General features: G+C 55.8%; 2 protein-coding genes and 1 non-coding gene across 9 annotated transcripts in view; all 3 read left to right on the top strand.

Annotated features, from left to right (window-relative positions):
* The window catches only part of PUM1 (pumilio RNA binding family member 1), a 77,784-nt gene extending 63,719 nt beyond the window's left edge, over positions 1–14,065 (top strand). For 4 of the 7 annotated variants that reach the window (XM_075437686.1, XM_075437688.1, XM_075437685.1 and 1 more), the window contains exons 15-22: positions 1,194–1,461; positions 2,000–2,129; positions 2,885–3,019; positions 4,420–4,557; positions 6,229–6,354; positions 7,356–7,477; positions 8,900–9,092; positions 12,290–14,065. In XM_075437686.1, the coding sequence (XP_075293801.1) occupies positions 1,194–1,461; positions 2,000–2,129; positions 2,885–3,019; positions 4,420–4,557; positions 6,229–6,354; positions 7,356–7,477; positions 8,900–9,092; positions 12,290–12,421 (1,244 nt within the window). In that variant the 3' untranslated portion in view covers positions 12,422–14,065. The remainder of the gene's footprint in view (positions 1–1,193; positions 1,462–1,999; positions 2,130–2,884; positions 3,020–4,419; positions 4,558–6,228; positions 6,355–7,355; positions 7,478–8,899; positions 9,093–12,289) is intronic. The other 3 variants (XM_075437691.1, XM_075437690.1, XM_075437687.1) reach the window with 1 other exon arrangement.
* Positions 9,422–9,495, top strand: LOC142363480 (small nucleolar RNA SNORD103/SNORD85). Its single transcript, XR_012765766.1, has one exon. It is a non-coding gene; the product is annotated as a small nucleolar RNA SNORD103/SNORD85 (small nucleolar RNA).
* Positions 14,066–19,947: 5,882 nt separating the features above from the next.
* Positions 19,948–26,610, top strand: part of SDC3 (syndecan 3) — a 51,053-nt gene continuing 44,390 nt past the window's right edge. Inside the window, exon 1 of the mRNA XM_075437880.1 lies at positions 19,948–20,122. Within this exon, the coding sequence (XP_075293995.1) occupies positions 20,030–20,122 (93 nt within the window). The 5' untranslated portion in view covers positions 19,948–20,029. The remainder of the gene's footprint in view (positions 20,123–26,610) is intronic.

Genomic DNA, 26,610 nt, shown 5'->3' with positions numbered 1-26,610 from the left:
TTTTTATTATTATTATTTTATTGAAGGTTTTTGTTTCAGCCACTGTCGTACGCAGCTGCCAGGAGAGGGTCTGGTCTCTCTGCAGACAGCCCTCCTGATGTTTGCCTTGAAGCTCTTCCCTCTTTGCAAACACTTCTCTGTAGCTGGTTGCTTTTTTTTTCGGGTGGTTTGCCCTCGCTGCCCTTTCGGTGGCAGGTTCCCATGCGATCAGACCATTTTTCTTGGGAGGACTTTGTGCCACCCAGGAGCACCCTTCCTCTCCCGGAGCTCCTTGCGGGCTGCGACCAGCAGAGGGATCCCCAGCCCCGCAGCAGGGGACAGGCAGGGTCCCCACCACCGCTCCCGGCCACCCGTGGCTCCCGGCCACGGGCTACCCCTCAGGCAGGGAAACCGCCCTGAAGGGGTTCGACCGGTTCCTGTCGAGGTGTGCGGTTTGTTCACTGTGTGCTGAAGAGTTACCTGCACCCCATTACTGGGTAACCCAGCCGCTGTCTTTATGTGGATGAAAATCTTTGGAGAATTTGTAAAAAGCACAGCATTTTTTAAAGTATATATTTATATATATACACTTTATATTTACTACTACTACTATATTTACTACAATTTATACTGCATATATATTATATATTTAAAGTATATATTGGTTCTAATTTATGGTTACTTAACCTGTATTTAATAGTGATTTGGTTTTTAAGTGCAAATTTTTTAGACTTGCTTCTTGCTGCCTTTTTCTTATCTAGTTTTGTTTTAATTCTGTCCCCACTCCCACTATGTTTCTTTGAAATCACACAGCAGCAAGATAGGTGGAAAAAAGCCTAGGATGGGAGGAGAAGGTAATTGGAAACGGCAAGTTAGCAAGTGGTGGGATTGACAGTTTGTCTGGTTTAGACAGTTTTGAGACAGAGGGAGGAACAGAAGTTGTCGCAGTCTGTTCCTTGCTGCAATCTGTAGCTGTTCCTGACCTCACACAACGGTGCCGTGCTGAGGAGCGATGCTGGAGCACGTCCCCGCTGACGTCATTTTGGGGGCAGTTGTTTAGCTTGGTTGAGGACGCTTTCTAGTTGAACCATGTCAGAAACCCACCTCGGCGGAAAAGGAGCGATTAGAAGTCAAATGGCGCCCGCGGGCTGTGAGGGAATCCCTCGGGCACCTTATTTCCTCTTGTGAAACACCCTTGGTTTTGTGACTTGCAGGAGGGCTCACGAATGGCAGCGGCCGTTACATCTCCGCCGCTCCCGGGGCCGAAGCCAAGTACCGCAGCGCAAGCAGTGCCTCCAGCCTCTTCAGCCCCAGCAGTACGCTCTTCCCGTCCTCTCGCTTGCGCTACGGGATGTCTGACGTTATGCCCTCCGGCCGAAGCAGGCTGCTGGAAGACTTTCGCAATAACCGGTACCCTAATTTACAGCTGAGGGAGATTGCGGGGCACATCATGGAGTTCTCCCAAGATCAGCATGGATCCAGGTGGGATTAAACCCCTTGGCTTGTGGGAAGCTTTTGGGACAGCTGCTCTTTGAGTCAGCGTCGTTCGCCATTTGCGTCGCATCCTGAAGCAGAGAGGCAGAACAGGGAGGAGGAGGTGTGAAAAGCCAAGCAGCGTAGCGCTCTGACCCTTCATTTTAAGGAATCTTTGGGTACAAACACTGATAGCAGGAGTTGCTGCTCCAAAGAGGAGCCTGCTTGCTTTGTAATTTGCTTGCTAGCCCCGTTGGCATAGCTTAACTCATCTTAAAGAGCCGCCTGGACGGGAGGCCTTGCTGTATTATTCTGTTGGGATCTGCTTTGCTTGGAATGAGGAGATTTTTGGGGTACTGACAATGATGTGTGGCCAGGGACCTCGTGGCTGCGACCACACAAGGTTTCAGACAGCTGGATAGGGCAGCTGTGCTTTGAAGATCAGTGCTTTGTATGAGCTCAGTGTATGGAGCTTTTGAATGGATTTGTATTAGCAAATGCCTTGCGGTGCTGCTGCATGTACGCTCACTCCAGCCCTATTTTTCAGGTTTATTCAGCTGAAACTGGAGCGTGCTACCCCAGCAGAACGTCAGCTTGTGTTCAACGAGATCCTCCAGGCAGCTTATCAGTTGATGGTCGATGTATTTGGAAACTACGTCATCCAGAAGTTCTTTGAAGTAAGTCTGCGTTCCCCTCCTTGTAAGTCTTACTCAGGTGTCTGCTGTCCTGAGGTCGCAGAGGAGCTCACAGAAATCCTGCTGCTTGGCTAAACCGAGGGATATCTGTCAACACTGATGTCTCCTCCCCAAAAGCTGCTGCATCATTCCTCTTGGGGTGACTGAGGTGTGGGACTCATAAAGATTGATCTGGAAAGTAACACTGTGCTCCAAGATGCAAGAAGTGTAGGAATAAATAGGACCACATCCAGGAGATGTAGGTCCACCAAGGCTTTTCAAGGATGCTGTGCTGAGCTGTCGGCACTCGCGTATTTAGGAATAAAAGAAGCTTTTCCAGTGAACAGCATCCACTGGAAGAAAGTGTTGTGTTTTCATACCGGGAGGTTGGGTAGATGGTCCTCTGTCCTGCTTGAAACTTGCCTGTGCTTCTCCGCCAAGCCTTGGTGGTTCTTCTACCCAGTAATTTTACAGCAGCCCTGTCAGGGCTTAGTGAGCGGGCACTTGTCAGCCCGGTGGCTCCAGCACCTTCGACTCTGGAGTTGGTTTGACTCGTGTCGGCCATGTCCGACAGTCACAGAGCAGACATCTGGCTTCTGCCTGGGCGCTTCTGTTGAGGCGCGGTTGGTATTTTCTTTCTCTTCAGTAGGCCCGGTGTTTCTTGTTGAACACCTCACTGGGATGACATGGGAGGGCTGCTGTGCCGCTTGGCCACGGGAGGGTTTTGTGCTTGTAGTGACTGGTTTTCGTCTTCCCAGTTTGGCAGCCTGGAACAGAAGTTAGCCTTGGCAGAACGTATCCGTGGGCATGTTCTGTCCCTGGCTCTGCAGATGTACGGCTGTAGGGTGATCCAGAAGGCCCTGGAGTTTATTCCCCCAGACCAGCAGGTAATTGTAAGTTTCAATTTTAACTTTCTTCTTGATGTTTAACGTTCCTTGCCGTTTGGTGACCTGAACTGCGACCTTCTGTTCCTCTTGTGGCTGGTGTTCTTTTGGTTTGGTTTGTGGCATGTCCGTTACATTTTATGTGCATGAGAAGTTTGTGACACCGCTCTTGAGTCTCGTTGTCATCTCCTTGTTCCACTTAACTGGTGATAGTGTTGGTTCTCTGTTAATTCCCGGAAATCGGAGTATGTATGTAGGGGAAACCGAGAATGATAGTGAATTACAAGATACTTTAAAATCCCTTGGAGGAAGCAGCACCTGAGTTTACCCTTTAATATTTCCTGAGCTATCGCTGCTTTGAGATGTGGGTCAATATTCTGCTTTCCTGCAGCGTGAGATGTACAAGGAGCTCCTGGTTCCTGTCGAGGCAGGCCTGGCATTGGAGAGGTGTGGGTGACAGCCAGAGTCCCGCTCAAAGCTCATTAATAAAGCCGTTCATCTAGGAATTTATGAACAGTGAATCAAGATGAAAAATACGCTAGGCAAGCTGGCTGATAAAGGTGTTAGGAATCGTAATGCAAGAATCTCAATGTAGGTTATTACACTGAAAAAAGAGGCTTTAGGAGTGCGCTTTCCCTTCGGGTCAAGCCCGGGCTAAGCGGTTGCCTTAGTGTGTCAGCAGGGCGGTGGGTGGTGGCCCCAACTCCGGCACTGCTGGTCGGAGGATTTACTCATTGTCTTCCTCCAGATTGGTATTTTTGAGTACTCTGTGCTCCTGAAATGCCTGGTTTTCTGTCAGTTGCAGAACTGAAGTCATCCAGTTTTGTAGTACCACTAAATTCCCCAAGCCTGTCATTCTCTGGTTTCCAATGGCAAAGCTTTCGGCCTGCACGCGTGGAACATCACTCGTAGCTGAACTTGCTCTGCTCAGATTCCTGAATTCTCATGCAGTATTACCTTGCCTGTGTAAAATACTAACCAGTTCTTCTCCCAGTGCCGACCCCGTTTTAGTGACATAGCAAGCTGATACCTGAGAAGTTTGTGAAGTTTGGGCATTTTAGATGTAGATTCTTTCTCTGTGCGGGGGGCAGAGGAGGAAACAAGGGATGCACAGTAAAGTTGTGGATCAGTAAAATTTCTTAAAACTGGATACCCAGCTTGTAAGAGGACACATGTTTAATGAAGGGAGTGCTTCATCTTGATTTTGCAACAGTATTTTTCTCCATGGTTTCTGTAGCACAGCAAGCTTCATCTCAGCACTTGGCCACTGGAAAACTTCCAGTTGGAAATACATCGGTGCGTCCTTCGTACCTTTTATGTTCTTGACCACATTTAGCAGTGAAAACCTTGCACTTATCAGCCGTGAATCCTGGTGGTGCTTTCTGTTTGTCTTTCTCTCCCCCTAATAGAATGAGATGGTACGGGAGTTGGATGGCCACGTCCTGAAGTGTGTGAAAGACCAGAACGGGAATCACGTGGTGCAGAAGTGTATCGAGTGTGTGCAGCCTCAGTCCCTGCAGTTTATCATCGATGCGTTTAAGGGGCAGGTAAGTCCTTAACCAAGATACTGACCCCCATTCTTTGCGTTCTTATATGTTGCTTTGGCTAGCATGGTAGTGGCTATAACTTGCTCAGATATTTTGAATTTTAAATTTCAGCAAGCGTCAGTTGAAAGGTTTATGCAGCAATGTTAGGGAGCCGAGAAACTCTTTGGTGCTGTCTCTGCTACCATTTTTGTGCAGGCATATCACAGTAAAGTGGCCTTGCAAAAATCTGTTTTCCTGGAACGTGGGGCATTTTTTGACTGATGGAGGGGAAAACAAGTCCCTTGTTAATCCACCCCCATGGTGAAGGTGGTGAGCAGAGTTTTGTGATGAGTATGACAAACTTTCATTAAGATCCTCTCTGTGAGGTTGGCTTAGGGGACTGCTGTTTCCCAAAGGTCTTGGACTAGGAGAAAAACGGGAGTTTCATCTAGAAAAGGGCAGTTACTTGTGCTTCATTCACCCAGTTTTTTCTTGGTGTCCTCTCCTGAATTGATGTACTGGATACTCCTTTGCGTAGCTGGCTGTGTTCTGCCTGCAGTCAGCTGTCTGCCGTTACAGAAGCGCTGGTCTGGGCGTTTCCAGCTTAAGCTGAATTGGCTTTGGAGGGCGACTTTGAAGCATGGCGAGTTTTGCCCCCGGGGTGCAAGGACAGCACGGGGTTATTACAGCAGGAACCGGGCGGTGTGGTTTGGCTGCTCCTGGAGCGGCTGTGAAAGTGGCGACTTGCTTGGCTATGGCAGAACACGCAGGATTCGAGCTGGCAGCTCACTCAGCAGATCTGCTGGTTGGAGTTCGGCTGCGGACCTTCCACGAGGGAGGCAGAAACACCTCTGGGAACCTGGCTGGTGGTACTGACATTTCTTTGACCAGCCGTCCCAGTTCCATCTTGAACGTTCACCTGACAGATTAAATTTACCGACTCAAGACTGTTCTTCTGCAGTTAGTTGCACTTCAAGTCCTGTTTTCCTCACAGTTTACTCAATAGTTCTTGAAAATTTTTAGGCTCTCAATTTAACTTCAGTGCTTGGATTTGCTACTTTTGTTAATTTTAAGCAAGCAAATGGGACTGTGTGCTGTAGACAGAGAACTGTCAGCAGTAGTAAAATGAAGAAGGTGCCATGTTCCTTTGAACAGATTTGGTAATCCATTAGGAATGAGAAAGAAGGTTCTTTGTTGTCACTCCTCCTTGGCGCAGTTAAGGCCTTTAAACAAATCCAAATAGTTGAGGAAAATCCTTTGCAGAGCGTTGTTAACCTTTCTGCTTCATACCATTTCTTACATAGCTTAAGGTCTGTAGCAGGCAAACAGTAGGCGGGATTTCCTCCTCTGAAACAGTGTTTGAACCCAGCGTCTGACAATGCTTGCTTGTCCTGGTGCCCCTTGTATTAATCAAGATGTTTTACCGTTTGTTTTCCTGTTTCATGAATGGGGAGGCCGAAGCCCAGGCAGGGATGCGGTGTGCCTCTGCTCACCCAGTTAGTCCCGTGGCAGTGGGGACCAGAGGTTGCCAGTTCCAGGTTATGCTGTCGGGGCTGCCGCGCTGCAGGCTGGCGTTACCTGCCGTGCCCGGGGAAAAACCGCCGTGTGTTCGCTTCATTCTGAAAGGTTCCTAGGATTCAGAGACTAACAGATGTGTTGCTGCCTGTGCTTGCCTGTCCTTGTTGAACGCAGGTTTTTGCGTTGTCCACACATCCCTACGGCTGTCGTGTGATCCAGAGGATCCTCGAGCACTGTCTTCCTGAGCAGACCCTGCCCATCTTGGAGGAGCTTCACCAACACACCGAGCAGCTCGTTCAGGTCAGCGCAGGCCGGGGGAGCGTGGGTGCTGCGAGATGTTTCTCGGTCACTGCTGTGTTAGGAAAGCTCCTGGCAGCCTGGCCGGGGCTGCTGCTGGGGTGGTGCGAGCACAGGGACTCCCTTCCTGAGGAGGAACGCGAGGCAACCTGGCAGATGTGAAATGCATCACCGCTAATTGTTTTGGCTACGTGCAAATATCCAGCAGGTATCAAGGTTGTAGTTACTTTCCTTCTTGAAAAGGAGCTTAAGGATTGAGTGAGTGCGTGTTGTAATGCTTCACTCCAGAAGCTACAGCGCAACTAAGATCTGAAGGGACTTGATGCGAAGAGCTGATTACTTCTAGGAGAAGAAAGTGCCCAGTAACTGGGGTTCTTAAAATGGGTTGGTTTAATACACACCCCCTTCCTGGCTGCCTCTCCTCTTCCTCGCAGTCCTTCTGAGAACTGGTTTTTCTAGGATTCTGGTATTGGGGCACGATGGACGCAGCAGCAAAGGAACTCTGCTGTGTGCTCCTGTATTTAGCACGTGGAAAGCGGGAAGAGGTTGGGCATGGAGGTGAGGCATCGGGTCATGCCTCTGGTGTGGTGAACTGGGAAAATACATATCTTGTCACCTGAATGTACACACACTTGGAATACGAACGTGCCCAGGAACGGTCTCCCATAGCTAGAACCATGGCACAGCCCTCCAGGATGTGTGTGACTTGGTATGTTTGAATCTGAAGAAAGCCGAGAAACTTGAAATAAGCGGAGTGTTGCCATTTCATGTTCAAGGAAAATGTTTGGAGTTTTATAATGGGTACAAAAACGTAGCATTTTACCTCCTGGAAAAACTCTAGAATGCACGTTTTTGTAGTAGAAGGTATTTACATGATTTATACAGTAGATATTTGAATTAGTGTTTAGTTCATGTATGTACATCTTAATGCACATGGGGAACTAGATTGATACTAATGGTTCCTGTCCACATTTTGTCACACGCTTCTGCTGTCTCTCAAACAGGATCAGTATGGGAACTATGTTATCCAGCATGTACTAGAACATGGTCGGCCCGAGGATAAGAGCAAGATTGTAGCAGAAATTAGAGGCAACGTGCTGGTGTTGAGTCAACATAAATTTGCTAGGTATGAATTTGTTCCTTAAAGTCTCCACACCCCATGGGAGCATGGACAGATGCTGGAGCTGCAGAAGAGTTAGGGGTGGGGTGTAGGTAGGTGAAAGGAGGTGAAAATAACTTTTTGCTTAACAACGGAATGCTATTTATAACTGTGTGTAAACTGGGATGAGTGACTGGCAAGGTAAGTTTTACTCATAACAAAGGAGGACGAAGGTGTGGAAGAGCAGCTCTGATCCACGTTCCTGAACTTGACTAAGACTTTTTTTGTCTTGTTGGTTTGGTTTGATGTTTTTCAAGTGGTTACTATCCCTTGGATAATAACGTGCCATCCGAGCATTCCACTGCCTCTGGGATACTCTGTCGAGCCACGAGGGCGTTCGGGCAGTCAATGTAGCAACAATTCTTTTTCATCCCACTCTTCACAGTAGAATCTGGGCTTTTTATATGCCAAGATTTGCGGTCCTTTTTGAGACGCGTGCGTAATGATATCCTGCAGCAGTCCAAGGCTGTTAGTCCAGGTACTACAGAGCTGCACATGGGTAGAAGCAAAATCCAGGTACCTTAGCAGATGTCAAGACACAGTAATACCACCCACATCTGTAAATTCCTTTTGTGTGTGTTTCTAGCCATTTCAGCAAAAGGCTGAGCTCTTCAAAGGCTCAACATTCCCCTCTTTTTATGATTAGTAAAATAGTGCTTTAATACTCAAGGACACAAGGGAAATGTAACATTAACAAGAATTAGAAGAGCGTGGTCTTAATGTTATTCCAGAGTCTTCCTCCCTGACTTGCCATGCTCTTTTTTCCTACCCTTCTTTCCAGATGGAGTGTTAATTAGCGTAGGATGTCCCCTGAGCTGAGCACTAGTTGTGGCAAACCACTTGATGATTTTGTGATTCAGTCTGGGATGCAGAAGATAAGATGAGCAAAACTCAGTCCCCTTGCTTGTATACCCTGTTTAACTTGGCTCTCTGGAGAGCAGGGGCTAGTCATCGAATATAGTCAGGAATTTGGGAAGTTCTCTGCCTTTGCTAAGATCTGTTGTTCCTGCATCACATTTCCCTGTTGTTTTAACCTTGGACCTCTGTTCCCGTTGAGCTCCAGTACTGAGAAAACCAAAGAACAGCTCATCTGCTTCTCTGACGGGCACAGTGTGAGGGCAGAGACTGAGCTCAGATACAGCGTCGCTGCCAAGGTGCACGGACTTGGGTGAAACAACACCTGAGCTGGTCCTTTACCCAAATTCCCACTCGGATCCCGAGTTCTTTGGACTGCTCTTCTGTTTCCCATTGCTAAATTTCTGTGCCGGCACATAGGTCTCTCCCAAACGGTCTGCCCTCACCAGAAGCGTAAGAGGTCTCCTTGGGGTTGAAGGAGAAGCCCAGCAGAGGTGGTGTTACTCACAGGTTGTCCTCCTCCTATTGTTACAGCAACGTGGTGGAGAAATGCGTTACTCACGCCTCCCGCACGGAGCGTGCCATGCTGATCGATGAGGTGTGCACTATGAACGATGGCCCTCACAGTGCCTTATACACCATGATGAAAGATCAGTACGCCAACTACGTGGTGCAGAAGATGATCGACGTGGCGGAACCAGCGCAGCGGAAGATCGTCATGCACAAGGTAAGCTGCTGCCCGCCTTGATGAGGACGTAAGGCTTGTCGCCGCCACGCTGGTTGCAGAGGGAAGATGGGGCTGGGATGATTGCTTTTGCCGTTCGGATTTCCTAACGACAGAGGTATTTCAAAGCTGCATGTTTCAGTAGTAGCTGAAATATGGGAAGATGAAATAACGAGATGTTGGAGTTACAACTAGCTGGTTGCTTCTAGCGATCTCTGCTGACCTAGTAACCTAGTTGTGCGCTCGGAGCGTAGCAAACGCTGCTACAAACGGCCAAGACTTTTCCCGCAGCGGCGTGGAGGGGTCGGCGCCTGGCGGGGGGCCTGGGGAGGTCTGGCGATGACCACACGCTTGCCCTCACCGAGAACGGCGTTCGCTGGGGAGCGCGGAGTGGAGCTGAGCCAGGGCTGCGCGCGCGGACCTGCCGAGAGGCTGCGGGGTTTGGCATCGCGCCGCCGCGTTTGAACGCGTACCGGTTTCAGGGCTTCATATTGATCAGAAATGAAGGCGTTTTGGCATTAAATATGGCTTGCTGCCGGTGCTGCCTCCCACGGCTGTGTGCCTCCCGTGGGGCAGCAGGCTCTAAAATCAGGTGATGTCTTCGTTTTCCTGCTTTCAAAGGTCACATTTGTGGGTCTTTGTAACTGTAATGAATGGAAAAAAAGAGGCTTTTAAATGGGTAGTGGAACTGACGTGATTTTCTTCAGTCACATGGTTTTAGGCTCTGTTAGATTGTGAAAAATACCGGCTAGAGCTAGGCCTCTGTGTTACTAATGAAATTCTGGCTAACACTGGCTTAGAAGACACAGAATCACAGAATCACAGAATGGTTGGGGTTGGAAGGGACCTCTGTGGGTCACCCAGCCCAACCCTCCTGCTGAAGCAGGGTCACCCAGAGCAGGCTGCACAGGACCTTGTCCAGGCGGGGCTGGAATATCTCCAGAGAAGGAGACTCCACAGCCTCCCTGGGCAGCCTGGGCCAGGGCTCCGTCACCCTCAGAGGGAAGAAGTTCTTCCTCATGTTCAGACGGAACTTCCTGTGCCTCAGTTTGTGCCCATTGCCCCTTGTCCTGTCACCGGGCACCACTGAAAAGAGCTTGGCCCCATCCTCCTGACACCCACCCTGCAGATATTTATAAGCATTTCTAAGGTCCCCCCTTTTTTTTTTTCTGAAGAGGAACTGTGGAGAGTGTCAGGTGTTCAAACCTCAATGAAGTTGTGTTTAAGAATCCCAGAGTAAAACAGAGCAAGGGATTTTTCTGTAAAAAGGGGTGGGCATTACCTGTGCGAAGGAGCTGACGTGCACCCACCCGAGGCGGCTGATCAGTGTGTAAACAACGAACACGCGGCTGAAATGATCTTCAGGGAGCTTGGTTCTTAGGTTCAGGGATCATTCAGAGTAGTGCTTTTAAACCAAAACCCGTATTAGTCCAAAAGAAATTATAAAGATAACCAAATAAAAGTGTGTGGCAAGGGATATACACAGTGTAACAGTAGCCAGATGACCTGTAGCTATACATAGTCTGTGTGTAGAGTTATGTCTGTAGTAAATAGATCTGTATGAATGATCTTTACTGACACGTTCTTTCTCCTGTCAAGCAAAGTCTTTTGAATAAAGTGCTAATTAGATTATCAGTGTGGTTGTCAAAAATAGCAGTGGGATGACAGCTAAACAGGACTGGCTGAAGGTGAAGATTCGGCTCTGTTACGCAGCTGAATGAGCGCCTGGGAAGACGGAGTGGATCGGCTGATTCTGCATTGTGAGAACTGCCGGTGGTACAAACCAGGGGTTGGTGGCGGTGTTAAAGACAGCACTTTTAGTTTAAAAAAACAATAAAAAAATGAAAAGGCATTTTAACAGTTCTGTCCGTAAAAAAAAACCCAAAATTCTTAGAAGTTAAGACAAACAAAGAAGGAACTGTTGGACCCGGGGAGCTTTTCTTCTCGTTAACGTCAGAGCTGCGTGGCAGTGGGGTGTGGGGTGGGCCGAGGTGTCAGTTTATGATGATGACACAAGGGGTCCTTGAACTGAAACGGGGATTTAATCGGCTAGAGGCTGGGCTGGATTCCCCAGGGAGCTGGGCGGCGTGTCCCGGCCGGGTGCTCATCCTGGCTGAGCTCCCACCGCAGAGCAGAAAGTCCGTTGTGGTTGTGTTATTGGAGAAGGGTGCCGGTGGTGGGGATAGTTCTCATCTAGTAATGAAAATGAATCGCTCACCTTGCTCTGAAGAACTCTCTGAGGAGAGCCTCAGCAGCGTGGTGATGTTCCTCCGAGGAGAGCAGCTTTCCTTGGGTGGGGACGCGGGCGGCGAGGGCGGATTTACTCTGGGTGCGGTGGTCGCAGTGGCGTCGAAAGCGACTTTTACTCTGAAGCGGGGTGAGCGGGTGAAGCTTGCTTCCACAGCCCTCTCCTCGGCGTAAACATTTTGTCAGGGTCAGAAATGCCACTGCTGTTCCATCCAGGACCACAGACGCTGCTGAGCCCCAGGCCAGCGGCCCTGTTGGGGGCTTTGGCCGTGCTGCGGTTCAGCCTCTCGCCTGCGGGGAGGCAGAAGCCCCTGCTCGCCCTCAGCAAAAGCTGCTCAGCCGCTTCCGAGGCCTCTGCTGCCTTCGTGTGCTGGCCCACGGCCGGGGACGGAGCGTCAGGGCACCCGTGGGTGTCCAGCCTCCCCTCTGGGACAAAGCCTTGTACCCAGAATCACAGAATCCCAGCCTGGCAGGGGTGGAAGGGACCTCTGTGGGTCCCCCAGCCCAACCCCCTGCCCAAGCAGGGTCACCCAGAGCAGGCTGCACAGCACCGCGTCCAGGCGGGGCTGGAATATCTCCAGGGAAGGAGACTCCACAGCCTCCCTGGGCAGCCTGGGCCAGGGCTCCCTCACCCTCAGAGGGAAGAAGTTCTTCCTCGTGTTCTTCTTCCCTCTGAGGGTGACGCGTGCTGGGGTCCGGGAATGCAGCTCGAGACGATGCCACCTGCTTGACCAGAAGCTACTCCTAAAAATAACAGCAGTGGGTTACGGAACATCAGCGTGGTTCGCAGCAATGGAGGTGATGACAGCAAATGGCCCTGCAGTGTTTCAGGCGTGTTTGTGGTCTTCTGCTGGTGGCCAGCACTCTGCCCGCGCGGCACCCGGAGCTCGCTCAGGCCTGACGCGGCTGTGATCGGGTTCCTGAGCTTCACTCGCTCTTCTCTTCTCTCCTAGATCCGGCCTCACATCGCTACCCTGCGTAAGTACACCTATGGCAAACACATTCTGGCCAAGCTGGAGAAGTACTACATGAAGAACGGGGTGGACCTGGGGCCCATCTGCGGGCCACCGAACGGCATCATCTGAGGCGGCCGCCCGGGAGGAGCTCCCTGGCCCCGCGGCACCCACAACCAGCAGCCGACAATATTCCAATATACAGTTAGGAAACGTTTTATGGTTGCTAAACTGCTAAAAAAAAAGAAAAGCCTTTGTAAATTTCTTTAATTTTATTATGCATAACATGTACTAATTATTTTTTTTAATTAACTAATTGCCCTGCTGTTTTACTGGTGTATAGAATACTTGTACATAGGTATCCAATGTACATGGAAGGCCACATTTTTGTTCACTGTTGTATCTATATTCCAAATGTGGAAACTTTCAGGGTGGTTGGTTTGAAGAAAACAAACAAAAAACGTTTTTAATTCATCTGCCTCGCAGGCAACTTTTTTGCAAATACCTGTTTTTTCTCCTTTTAGTCGGAAGTCAGCAAGAAGTTTGAATTTTAGTTAAATTGCACAAAGGACGCATTTAACTCTGTTTATAAATATATAAAAAGAAATTCAACTTGCTAAAGCTTCAGTTTAAAAAAGAAGAATTAAGTTTTTGAAACTTTTTAATTGCTTTTTTTTTTTTCTTTTAAGTATAACATGCTAAAGGAGGTAGCTTAGCGGTGGTTTTTTGGATGAAGATGTGCACACCCAGAAGGTTTTTAACGCGAGGGGTGGGGGCGGGTGTCCTTGTTTACTGCCTGCTCGGTCGGTTCTGTTAACACGGAGAGACACAACCTGATTATTTAGCATGAGGAAAAAACAAAAAACCCAACTCGGCTTTGGTCTTGCTTCTATAAATATATAGTGTATACTTGGTGTAGACTTTACATATATAAAAATTTGTAGTATTTTCTTGTTTTGATGTCTGATCTGTATCTATAATGTACCCTAGTAGTGGAACATACTTCTGACTGTACAATTGTACATTTGTAAACCTCTGTAATGTAAATGTGGAGAAGTTTGAATCGACATAAACCCGTTTTTTGGTAAGAAAAAAGAATTAGCAAAACCTGTGCATTTCAGTGTATATTCACACCTTTTATGGTCGTAGCATATAGTGTTGTATATTGTAAATTGTAATTTCAACCAGAAGTAAATTTTTTCTTTTGAAGGAAATGTTCTCTTTATACAGCCTAGTTAATGTTTAAAAAAAAAAATAAATAAATGCTTGGTTTTATTTGTCACCTAGTTGAACGGTAGCGATCCTTTCTAAATGTTATACAAAAATGATTCAGTTCAAAATAGTGTTTTTTTGAATCTTACAAAGTAATGTTTTGCTTATTTTGTGACGGTAAGAAACAAGAAGTGCAGAAGTACAGAATCCCCTAGTTTTCCTTACAATCAGAGTCCCTCTTCACCTTGTAAAGTGTGAATCACCTTCCCTTTTTGTACAGAAGATGAACTGTATTTTGCATTTTGTCTACTTGTAAGTGAATGTAACATACTGTCAATTTTCCTTGTTTGAATATAGAATTGTAACACTACACGGTGTACATTTACAGAGCCTTGTGTATATTTCCAATGAACTTTTTTGCAAGCACACTTGTAACCATATGTGTATAATTAACAAACCTGTGTATGCTTATGCCTGGGCGACTATTTTTTGTAACTCTTGTGTAGATTGTCTCTAAACAACGTGTGATCTTTATTTTGAAAAATACAGAACTTTGGAATCTGGCTTTGTCTTTCCTTTGAACACCTTTTTTTTGTATCGAGGAGCTGCCTGCCCACGTCGGCCGCGGGCGGCGGTGCCCGGCGGCAGCAGACACGCGAGCACCGGCAGAGCGACCGCGGGCCGATGGCTGCTCTCCTGCGCTCGCGGGGTTTGGCTCTTGGGCTTCCCCTCTTCTCTGCACACAGAGTCACAGGGGGGTTGGGTGGGAAGGGACCTTTGGAGGCCAGGCAGTCCAACCCCCTGCAGCCAGCAGGGACAGCTTCAACGCGATCAGGGTGCTCAGAGCCCCGTCCAGCCTGACCCGGAATGTTTCCTGGAGCGGAGCAGCTCCCACCTCTCTGGGCAACCTGGGCCAGGGTTTTGTCACCCTCACTGTAAAGTTTCTTGACCAGCAGCTCCCATTTCTGCTCTCTTGGAATTGGAGAATCACAGGATGGGTTCGGTTGGAGGAACCTTCAAAGCTCTGTCTCGTGCAATGCCCCTGCCAGGGGCAGAACATCTTCCACTACATCAGGTTGCTCAAATTCCAGCCCAGCCTGGCCTTGAACACTTCCAGTACCGAATCACAGAATGGGTTGGGTTGGAAAGGACGTTCAAAGATCAGCTCATCTGCTCCCCCTGGCCTGGGCACAGGCATCTTCTGAGCGTCCTTTGGGTTGTTCCCAGTCCCGTCCAGCCTGGCCTTGAACACCTCCAGGGAGGGGGCAGCCACAGCTGCTCTGGGCAGCCTGGGCCAGGGCCTCAGCACCCTCAGAGTAAAGAATTTCTTTCTTCTGTCTAATCTAAACCTCCGCTGTTTCAGTCTAAAACCATCACCCTTGTCCTGTCACCCTTGCACAAAGCCCCTCTCCAGCTCTCTCGCAGCCCCTCCAGGCCCTGGCAGCTGCTCTGAGGTCTCCCTGCAGCCTTCTCCTCCCCAGGCTGAGCAGCCCCAGCTCTCCCAGCCTGTCCTCCCAGCACAGGGGTTCCAGCCCTCGCATCATTGCTGGAGCCTCCTCTGGCCCCGCTCCCACAGCTCCAGCTCTGTCCTGTGCTGAGGGCTCCAGAGCTGGACGCAGGACTCCCAGGGGGTCTCAGCAGAGCGGGGCAGAGGGGCAGAACCCCCTCCCTCGCCTGTCTGGCCACATCTAAACCTCTTCAGAGCCCATACAAACTCGAAGAGCCCACAGCCTCCATCTTCCAGCAGTAAATTGGAGGTCCCCAACCACCACGTGTCTCTCGGTCATTTTAAGCGCTGCAGCCATTGCAGAGCTTTCCCTGGCACCTCTCATCTTCTGCTTGTGGGTTCCTCTGCTGCTTTCTCCCTCCCCTCCCTGCTGCCCTCTTTGCCGGCTGGGCTTGGTGGTCCGCAGGGCTGGTGGCTGTGCAGAAGTTCTTCACTTTTGGGGTAGGGGGAGGAAAGGCTCTGGGAGGGGACCAGGGAGCTGTGCCTGGCAGTCGAGTTGGGATGCCCCAGCAAGTCCCACCATGTTTTCTAGCTCATCGAGAACTGCTAGAGAAGCGGGAGCAAGCACCGAGCTCGTGTTCTCATGGAGACTTTCCCAGTGCCAAGCTCTCCTTCCCCAGAGGTGAGGCTCAGCTTGGAGCCCAGCACCGGGCAAGCAGAGTTCGGACTGTCCTCACCTGCTCCAGGTTCCTCGTCTGCTGCCCCGGCCGCGTTCTCGTGCACCTTCTCAGCCTGCCATGGTCCTTCATTCCCTGAATTCCCTGTCCCGGGGAGGCTCCAGCTCTGCATCTCATCCCCTGTGAGACCCTTGCTCGAGGAGAAAATTGGCCTCTTCTTAAGCCCAATTTTTCTGCGTTTACCAGCGTGAAGGCCCTTCCCCGTCGCTGTGGTGCAGGTCAGCAGCTGCTGGTTTGAAGACCCTCTTCTGCAGGTGGTCATCAGAACCATCTGGGGAATCCCAGTGAGTCTGAGCACTTGTGCGGGTCGGGTGACTTGGGATAGATGGAGAGAGAGGACGAAACTTCCCATTTCACAGAAAATTAGCTTTTTGGCTTAGTGCATGAGCACGTTTGATTTTGGAGCACGTGTCAAATCACCAATCCTGCCCGCGCTGCCGCTTTCTTCTTCTCACCCCTGAAGAAAAGCCAAAACCCCCATGACCCAGCGGTGGTTTTAATCTGTTTTCACACCCGTTGCTGTTAAATGGAGCAGACTGTGCCGACTTGGGCTTTCTGACACCTTTTTTTGCCCTGGCTTTGGAGCCGGCCTGCGCCTCTGCGCGATAACCAACGGCCACCGCGCCGAGCCACGAGGGCTGTGGGAGCCCTGGGGTCCCGCGTCCTGGAGCTTTTGGGGCTCCTGCAGCTCTTGGAGCTCGTTAATGCTTCATTTAACCCTCACTGCTCGAGCAACCCAGCGAGACGGCGGCGCGGCTGCGGGGTTGGGGCAGAACATGGTGAAAGCAAGAGATGTTTTTTTCTTTTTAAGTTTAATTTCACATGAAGCATCTGTCTTGGTTTTGAGAGCGGGGTGAGAGTCTGCCCAGGCTCCGTGTTTCTTCCTGCAGACACCCGTGGGTCCAGGGTTCACCCCGGGCCACCAAAGGTGTTTGGGAATGGGCTTGACTCTTGCCCAGACCTGCGAAGTCCTGCTCTGTGCCTGGCCTGGGAGCAAGGACCCGGCCAGCATCTCCCGAGCACCGTCATGGCTGGGGCTGAGCCTGGGCGGCTGCCCCGCAGCCCCGTGGTGTTGGCCCTGCTGGGGTGAGGCGGGGGGCACGGTGGGGGCCTGCTGGGAAGGGTACGGCCGGGTTGCTCTGTGCGGGACCCACTTTGGTTACTCCTGTGCATGGTGCTGGTTGCTGCTGGAGAAGGGAAGGGATCCATCACATCAGCCGGGGTCCACCACAACACCCAGAGTCCATCACATCAGCTGGGGACCATCCCATCAGCCATGATCCATCACATCAGACAGGATCCATCACATCAGTTAGGGTCCATCATGACACGGAGAGTCCATCACATCAGCTGGGGACCATCACATCAGCTGGGATCTATCACACCAACCATGATCCATCACATCAGACAGGATCCATCACATCAGTTAGGGTCCATCATGACACCGAGGGTCCATCATGACACCGAGATTCCATCACATCAGCTGGGGACCATCACATCGGCTGGGATCTATCACACCAGCCAGGACCCATCACATCAGCCAGGACCCATCGCGTCAGGGTCCATCATGATATCCAGGATCCATCACAGAGGGCGGGGTCCATCACGTCACCTGGGGTCCACCATGTCAGCCAGGATCCATCCTGACACCCAAGGTCTGTCGCATCAGCCTGGATCCATCACAGAACCGTAGAACCATGGCGTGTGTCCAGTTGGAAGGGACCCGTGAGGGTCACCCGTGTCCCATGACACCCCCTGGGGTCCATCACCCCCCCCGAGCCGAAGGAACTCGAGTGGGGCCGCAGCGGGGTGGGGAAGGACCCGGTGGGACCCGGGCCGCCCCCCCCCCCCCCCCCCTCGGGTGACACCCCCGCGCCAGGGGCCACCCCTCGGGTGACAACCCCGGGCTGGGGACCCACACCCGCCCCCCGCTGCAGGGGCTGGCGGCGGCCACGGCGCGGCGCTGCAGCCCCGACCACGCGCCCGGCCCCGCCCCCCGCCCCGCCCCCCTACCCGGACCCCCTCCACCCCCCCAACCCACCCTGGGGACCCCCCCCTCGACCCCGAGCCTTTCCCCGGGTTTTTCTCCCCCGGCTTCTCGCGTTTATTAATTTTTCTAATTATCATTCTTCATTTGGGCCCTGCTAATTACAGCGCGATTAAATCAGAGGGAAGCGGCTCGGGTGGGGACCCCAAGCCAGACACACCCCCCCCCCCCCCGAAGGGTCTCCCATCGAGCGGGGAGTGGGCAGGATGCTCTGCCCTGCCCCGGCCGGGGCCGCACCCCCATTTTCAGCTGAATTTGCCCCATTTCCCCTCCCGAGCGGAGGGGGCTGGGACGGCAACGCCCCTCGCTCCGGGTAACCCCCCTCGACCCCCCCCCGGGGGGTGTTTGGCGTTCAGAGGAGGGGTTTGTCACAGCGGGGTCCGCCGGTCCCGCGGTCATCCCGGGAGGGGAAGGGGAAACTGAGGCACGGTGCTGTGGGGTTGATGGAGCGACCGGCGGGGTTGGGACAGAGTCCTCTGCCCGGGGGGGGAATTTTCCCCTCCTGGATTGTACACCGGGGGTGGTCCCGGCCCCAGCACCCACCCTAGGGGTGACCGAGGGTCCCCAGGAGGGGAGGCGCCGGGTGGGGGTCCCACCCTGGAGGCAGATCCCAGGGTCCCCATCTGCCCCTGCTTCCTCTCCCCTGTCCTCCCCGAGGTGACCCCGTCTGCTCCTGGGCCCCCCCCAATGCCCTTGCATCCCCCCACCGCCTCAGCACCACCTCGTCTACCCCGACCCCCCTCAATCTGCCCCAGGTCCCCCCTCTGTCTACCCTTGGGTCCCCCCCATCCGTCACATGTCCCTCTTCTACCCCAGGATCCCCACAATCTGTCCCAGGTCCCCCCATCTGTCTCAGGATCCCCCCCCCATCTGCCCCAGGCCCCTCATCTACCCCCAGATCCCCCCAGTCTGCCCCAGGTCCCGCCCAGTTTGCCCCAATCCCCTCCTTTTCCTACCCCAGTCCCCCTCATCTACCCCTGAGTTCCCCCCGTCTGCCCTAGATCCCCCCCTATATCTACCCCAGAGACCCCCATCTGTCACCAGGCCCCCTCATCTGCCCTTGGGTCCCCCCCATCTACCCCAGAGTCCCCTCGATCTGTCCCAGGTACCCCCATCTGCCCCAGGGTCCCCCCCTCTTCTGCCTCAGGCCCCTCATCTACCCCTGGCTCCCCCCAATCTGCTTTAAATCCCCCCTATATCTGCTCCAGAGTCTGTCCCCCCCCATCTGTCCCAGTCCTCCCCATATACCCCAGGGGTCCCCTCCCATCTGCCCCAGACCCCTCATCTACCCCTGGCTCCCCGCAATCTGCTCTAAATCCCACCTGTATCTAGCCCAGAGTGCCCCCCCGGTCTGTCCCAGGCCCCCCCATTGACCCCCGGGTCTCCCCTATCTGCCCCAGAGTCCTCCCATCTGTCCCAGGTGCCCCCCATCTCCCCCAGGGCCACCCCCATCTACCCCAGGGTGCCCCCCAGCTGCCCCAGGCCCCTCATCTACCCCGGATCCTCCCCGTTCTGCTCTAAAAGCCCCCTCCATCTACCCCAGAGTCCCTCCCATCTACCCCAGGGTCCCCCCCCATCTACCCCAGGGTGTGCCCCCAGCTGCTCCAGGCCCCTCATCTACTCCAGGGTCCCCTCAATCTGTCCCATGGTCCCCCACCTTCAGCCCGAGGCCCCTCATCTACCCCAGCTCCCCCCAGTCTGCTCTAAAAGCCCCCTGTATCTACCCCAGAGTATCCCCCCCCATCTGTCCCAGGTAACCCCCATCTACTCCAGGGTCGCCTCAATCTGTCCCAAGGTCCCCCCCTTTCTGCCCCAGGCCCCTCATCTACCCCCGGTTACCCCCAGTCTGCTCTAAATCCCCCCCTATCTACCCCAGAATCCCCCCTCCCTGTCTGTCCCAGGTCCCCCCCATCTACCCCAGGGTCCCCCCCCATCTGCCCCAGGCCCCTCATTACCCCAGTTCCCCCCAGTCTGCTCTAAATCCCCCCCGTATCTCCCCCAGGGTCCCGCCCATCCGCCCCAGTGTCCCCCCCCCCCCCGGTCCGGTCTGGGGGGTCGCTCCGGGCGGCGGGGCCGTGCCGGTGCCGGGGCCGGGGGGGTCCATCCCAGCGCCTCCCGCTGTGGCGGGGGGGGGGGGGGCGCGGCGGGGGGAGGGCGGCGCGGCGGCGGCCCGCACTCACGCCGCCTCCCGCACCCACACGCCCCCCCTCCCGCACCCACACCGCCTCCCGCGGGCGGCGGCAACAAAGGCCCTTCCCCGCCCCCGCCCCGCCGCCAGCCGTCCTTGCGGCAGGAAGATGCCCGGGGAGGTGCCGGTACCGGCGCCCCGGGGGCTGCGGAGCCTCGCCCCGCTGCTGCTGCTGCTGCTGCTGGGGGGCCGCGGCGCGCTGGTGAGTGCGGGGGGGCCGGGGGGCACCGGCACCGCACGGGGAGCGGGGCGGGGGGGCGTGTACCGGCACCGTGAGCGGAGCGGGCACGGGGGCTGGGACCGCACCGGGGGGTTGGGACCGGTGTCGGTACCGCGGGGGGGGGCTGGGACCGGGACCGGACTGGGGGGCTGGGACCCGTGTCGGTACCGTGCGTGGACTGGACCTGGGTGGGAGGGGGGATGTCGAACCGGGATCGGACCGGGAGACTGGGACCGGTGTCGGTACCGTGCGTGGAGAGGAGCTGGGGGGGGGCACCCACCCCAAGCTGAGGGCATGGGTCCGGTACCGTGCGTGGACCGGAGCTGGGTGGGGGGGGAGGTCGGACCGGGACCGTACCGGTGTGCTGGGACTGGTGTCGGTACCGTGCGTGGAGCGGGGGGGGCTGGGACCAGTGTCGGTACCGTGCGTGGAGCGGGGGGGGGCTGGGACCGGGCTGGGACCGGTGTCGGTACCGTGCGTGGACTGGATTTGGGGGGTGGGGTGTCGAACCGGGACCGGACTGGGGTGCTGGGTCCCGTATCGGTACCGGGGTGGGGGGTGTCGGACCGGGACCTCACCGGGGTGCTGGGACCGGTGTCGGTACCGTGCGTGGACCGGACCGGGATGGGGGGGCTCCCACCCCGAGCTGGGGGCGTGGGCCGGTACCGGTACCGTGCGTGGAGCGGCAGCGTGTGCCGGGGGGAGCGGTACCCGGCTGGGGAGGGCGAGGGCTGGCAGCGGCAGCCCCCCCGGGGAGGGGCACCCCCACAGCCGGCGTGGAGGGGGGTCCCGGAGCCAGCAGTGTGCGGGGGGTGGCGGGACTGGCACGCTACTCGGGTCGGGTGGGGCCGGCACCCTGCTGGGGGGGTCGGGTGTGGGGGGGGTAGGACCCCCCGCCCACCCTCGGGCTGGCACCCCGCGGGGGGAAGGCCCCAGAACCCCCCCGGGGCAGCGCTGCGGCGGGGGCTCATCCCGGGGGGGCCGGCAGGGCTGGGCAAGGGGGGGGCAGGGGGCCCTGCCGTGGGGAGGGGGCTGCAGGCAGATGCCGTTTGAAGGTCGTCGGGAAACGCCTCAAAAATCACCCCGGGGCCGGGGGGGGGGGGGGGGGCGGAATATCCCACTCCCGCTTTTCAGTGGCAGAAGAAAGTTGGGGGGCCAGGGGGGGGGCTGCCCCGTCCCTGCCCAGCGCTCACTCTCCCAAGTGCCGCTGGCCGGAGGGTTTAGGGGTGCCGGGGCGGCTTTGCGGGGCGCTGGCTGTCGGGCCATGCTCTCGGGGAAGGATCCCCCGGCAGCCGGGAGATGCTTTTCCCACGCAACCGGTGGTGAAGCGGCCGCTCCGGGAGGAAGGCTGCCGCCTCCTCCTCCTCCTCCTCTCCTGAAGAGCAGAACATCCCAGGGCCTGGCTGCTCACCAGCGCGCGACCTGCTCCGCCAGATAACCCCGAGCTCTTCCCCACCCTCCCGGGGTTCTGGTTGGCGGGCGCCGTGGGCTGGCACCCCCGTTTCTGCGGGCGCGTGCGGGGGGTTGGCCCGGCTTTCCCGGCAGCGGTTGCTCCCCCTCCCGCAGAGGCGGCCGCAACTTTGGGCTTTCCGAGAAGGCTGCTGAGCCCTTGCTGAGAAGACCGTCAGGTGCGTGGTTCACTCGTCCGAGCGTGATTTCCTCGCTGCCGTGCGGCCGCGTGCGCGGTGGATCCAAGGCCGTCTGAAGCTGAATATTGCGCTTGGCCATCGATCCGGGGAAGCCGGAGCTCGGCGGGCAGCTCCCCTCCGTCCCTGGGTGCCCGCGGCGGCGAGAGGTGCGTGCGGCCGCGCCGGCATCTCCGCAGCACCCGTGGTGGGCACGGGGTCGGTCGCTTGGGTGCTTGCTCCCTCCCAGAGAAGCGGTTCCCCTTCCCCATTTGGGGAATTCTAGTTGCTGGCTGGTGGATGGCGATGGTTGCCGAGGATAATTCGGCAGGAAAGGTTACGGGCTTGTTAAACACCGGGATGGGAGGTGACGGGATACTGGGGTGCTCCTGGGGACCATGAGGCAGGTCTGGGGCTGGGGGGAGGCAGCCCAAGGGAGGGCTTGGGGCTGTTTTCCCCTGAGAGTGATGCTCCAGGGGACGTGGAGCATCCTCGGCTGGAGGGGGCTGAGGTCTCTCCTCTCCCCCCGCTTCTCTTCGCTGAGGCTGTCGAATCGTTCGGTCTCGTTAGGCAAAGCCTCAGCGTCTCCCTGGGGGTGCCGGGGTGGGAAGCAGTGACTTGGAACAGCTCTGGCGCATCCCAGCCGGCTGCCGTGCCTGTGGGAGAGGAATGGATGTGGGGACCCCCCCCTCTCCCCTGGGTGCAGTTGCGCGGGCAGCTGGGTGACGCTGCCTGCGAACCCTGTGCCGGGTCCTGGTGTCTGCTCTGGAGCAGCACCTGGAGAATTAATTAATATTTGCACTGTGGAGAACGGACAAATAACTGCGGCTCCGGCTGGCACCGAGCCCCCGAGGTCCCCGGGCCGGGCCCAGCACCGCGCTTCCCTGTCCTGGTCCCGGGGGAGCGCGGAAGGACGGGGGCTGTTGGCCTCGGCGCAGGGACACGGCGTTGCCGGAGCGTTTGGGAACAGTAAGGAGTCCCCTGGGACCCTGCGCTTCCCTTTGATCTGGTGGTGGCTGTGACCCCTCTTGGCCCCGGGCTCGGGGGAGCTGGGATCGGTCCCTTTAACCCTTTGTGTGCCGCTGCGGGGTGGGGGCTGCCTCTCCAGCGAGACCCCGTCCTGGCAGCGGGTTTTCCTGACAGCACCGCGGACACGCAGGTTTGGTTTTGGCCAGGATTCCCCAGGGCTGTGAAGCTCACGAGCTCACCCAGCCCACCCCTGCCGACCCCCATCCCCTGCCTCATGGCTCAGGACCTGTCTGCGGATCACCAGAGAGCACGAGCTCAACCCCTTACTGGACACCCAAGAATCCAGAATGTTTTCTGCACAGCCGGGAGAGCTGATGGCTCCCCACCCTGCAGACCACACGCAGGCCGGGGGATCGCTCCTTCCTCCTCCTCTTCCTCCTCCTCCGTGCTGGGCATCGGTGGGGAGCCGAGTGGCATCCAGGGCCCTTCTGGGGACAGAGTGGGCAGGGGCAGAGGGCAGCTAATTAGACGCAGCCAAAGTGGGGGCTGATGAGCTTTCATCAGCGAGGGCGGGCGGTGCGCTGGGCTGCGGCGAGGTGCCAGGGGAGCGGGTGCATCCTGCCAGCCCCCTGTGACACCCCCGCTCTGGGGACCCCCAGTCCCTTGGTGCACTGGGGAAGGGCTCTTTGCCTCGGTCCTGGCTGGCCGGCCGAGCCGTGAGCTTAGGGATCAACTCGTCACCTTAATTACTGAGAGCGTTGATTAGCCGTAACCTTTCCGCAGGTCCCAGCCGCTCACGTCCGTGGCCCCGCTGGAGCTTTGCCTGGGACGCTCCGGGGCCAGGCTGCCCTGGGGCCGGCTCATCCCGCCCCGCTCTGTAGGGTAGTAGGGAGCTGATCTGGATTCAGCGCTGGAGTGTGTTTCCGTGGGGCTCTCCCGGGGAGGGTCGCTGGGGGACAGCATCCCTTGCTCCTTGCGATCCCTTAAAATCCACCCTTGGCACGATCCGGAGGGCTGATGGGGAGCGCATCCGCCTCTCCCTCAGAATCTGTGGGTTCCAGCATCCCCGCAGCTCTGGGGCCCACCGGTACCGACGTGGGGGCTTGGGGGTTTGCAGGGCACCTTTGTTCCTGCGATGTTGGCCGGTGGTCTGGGGTCTGCAGCTCCCCAGTGGCCAGCCCGGCATCGGGGTCATGGCGGGTCTTTGCCTTCTGAGGTTTGTGCGTGCTCTGGGGGCTGCTGTGAAACTGTGTGGGATGTGATGAGCTGGCTAGGACTCTTCCCGGCTCCCGGGGGGTGGATTTGAGCTCTCTGGTGTGAGCCAGCATCGCCCATGGCCCAGCTTAGCCCTGCTTGTAGGGACATCCCGGCTCTCCCCACCCAGCTGCGCTCAGCACCCAGCTCCTTCCTCTGACGAGCAGAGGTGAAGCAAGTTCATGGAGCTGAGCAATAATAATAATACAAGAGGCTCCTAGATCTTCGTGAGGGGTGCAGGGTGCTCTGGGTGCTGGCACCTCCAGTCCCTGCCCGTGCATGACGTAGGTGAAGTCCCCAAGAGTCCCTCACTAAGGTTCCTTTTTTCCCCTTGGAAGAGCCGCCGGGAGACGCGCGGCCGCCCTGGGAGACGGCAGCCAGGCAGGGGGAATGCCCGTCCCCGGCGCGACGTGAGCCGGGTACCAAGCCCTGCCGAGCTGGCCGGCCGGGAAGGCACCGAAACCGGGGCTGTGCCCCGGCACACAGCAGCCTCTCCCTTCCTGAACCTTTCAAGACTTTTAAATAGTTTTTGGCCAGGATTTTAATTCCGCAGCCGCGTCCTCGTCGCACCGAGCTTTCCCCGTGCCGGGAGCGGGGCGGGGGGGCCGGGTCCGATCGCATCCTTGCACCCTGCGTGGCTCCGGGTGTGGTTTTTTTTTTGCTTTCATTCTACTCCCTGATGTACGAGCTGGGTGCTCAGCATCTCTGCAAACCCAGCCTCGACGCCCGGGAGGCGGGGAGCAGTTATTTGGGGAGAAAACCCCTTCAGGACGCGGTTTGGCATCCCCTGGCAGCAGCGGGCGGGTACCTTTGCCGGAGCCGTGGTCCTCAGCATCCCCCTTCCCTCCGCGTCCTCCTGGCGCCGGTTTAACGCCGGCATGAGGCTCCTTTGGCTCAGGACCCCGGGAAGCTGCCGGAGAAGGATTTATCCTGCAAAAAGGGGGATGCCACCGAGCCTCTCGCGGGCAGAATGCGGGATGTGTCTCTGTTTTTCACGCCGGCAGCGTGAGCCTGGCCCCGACGGAAGATGCTCGGCCCTCCCCGGCCGTGTCCCTGGAGACGATGCCGCAACACGTGTGCCGAGGGAGGAGCGGCGGCTGCCGGAGAGGTTTTCCCAGCTTTTCCATCCTCGCTTTGTGCTTTTCCCTGTTCCCTTCATGCGGTGCTTTATAAGAGGCGAAAAAAATTTGCCATCGGGAGTGTCCAGCGGTCCTTCGCCTGCGCCGGGCATGGCTTTCGCAAGCCGCAGCCAGTGCCCGGCTCCGGGGAGAGCGGAGGTGGGAGGAAGGGCGGCGGGGCGAAACAGAGGGCTTTTTGTGGCAGTGCATACGTCTTTCCCAGTTAATTAGTTTGACATTTATGCCGAGTTTCTCGTGCAAAGCTCCCAAGCGGTTCGGCGACCTTCGTGAGCAGTGCGCGGGGCAAAGGCCCCCTCTTTGTGCCCCGCGCCGTGGGGCGGGACGGGAGCTGCTGGAAGTCAAGGCAGGGGGAAGGACGTGGCTGGATCCAGGCTCCTGGGGCTGCCAAACTGAGCTTGGTTGCGGCATCTGCCCCCCAAAACCATGTTTTTTGGGGTCTTGGTCTGGTCGGGAAGGAATGAGATTGAACCTGGTGCCATGCGGGTGGCACAAGGATGCTCCTTTTTGCTGTCGGGAAGCTGAAAGCATTTTTAGAGCTGATTCTTTCACGGCTTTTTTATAAAAATGACTCAGAAAAGTTAATTCTGGTCCTGGTTAGACCAGTGTTTAACCCAGCTGTGCCAGTGCATGCCATGCACCGAGCAGATGGAGGGGACCGCATCGATCTGGGGGTGAACAGCAATGGGTACCGCTGCGGTCCCCACCCTGGGAGAGCTGCTCCCCGAACCTTGCATCCCCCTTTTCCACCTCGGCATCCCAGAATAGGCGATTTCAGCTCTCTCCGGTCGGGATCGGGATGTGCGACGTGCCCCCAACGAGACAAGAGGCCGCGTGTGTTTACATCTCTGCGGCCACGATGCAAAGCATCTCCCTCCCTCGAAACGGCTTGGCCGCGGCTCAAACTATTTATTTCAAGATAAAAATAACAGCCGCAACCTCAGGGCTGCTGCTTCTTTCCCGGCCGATGGCGAAACAAGGATTATTTTAGCAAGAGGGGGGCGAAAAAACTCAACGTGGGGGAGCCCAGCCAAGCGTCCCCGCTGCTGCGGCCCCAGTTTGGGACCTGAACTGGGGCAGAGGAGGCTGGAGCTGGGGGGAAGCATCGTCTCTCAGGCAGCACGGAGCACAACTTGTTGGCAAAACAGTTTATTTGCCAAAAAATGCTGTTTTCCGGAGGAGGAGGAGGGGAATGAAGCTGTTTCACGAGCTGTGTTGCTCGGGCTGAGTAACCGCTGAGAAGGGCGGGCGGTCCCGAGCGCGAGCTTGGCTTGGTTTGCAAGTGATGCTCACGTTAGCAAATGCCAAAAATACAGCAGAGGGCTGCGTTTTGGGGAAAGGGAGTGGGAGTTTTGCTCCAAAATGGCCATTTAAAAGAAAAAATCTTCTTTATTTCTGATTTTTTGGAAGGAAAGCTATAACTAGACAGAAAGCCACTGTGTTTCTTTCCTACCCCGGAGCAGTTTTCCCTGCAGAGGCAGTGAGT

This window comes from Opisthocomus hoazin, chromosome 17, assembly GCF_030867145.1.
Source record: "Opisthocomus hoazin isolate bOpiHoa1 chromosome 17, bOpiHoa1.hap1, whole genome shotgun sequence".
Classification (NCBI taxonomy): Eukaryota; Metazoa; Chordata; class Aves; order Opisthocomiformes; family Opisthocomidae; genus Opisthocomus; species Opisthocomus hoazin.
The sequence above is the reverse complement of the archived record's forward strand: the minus strand, read 5'-3'. Positions and strand labels throughout refer to the sequence as shown.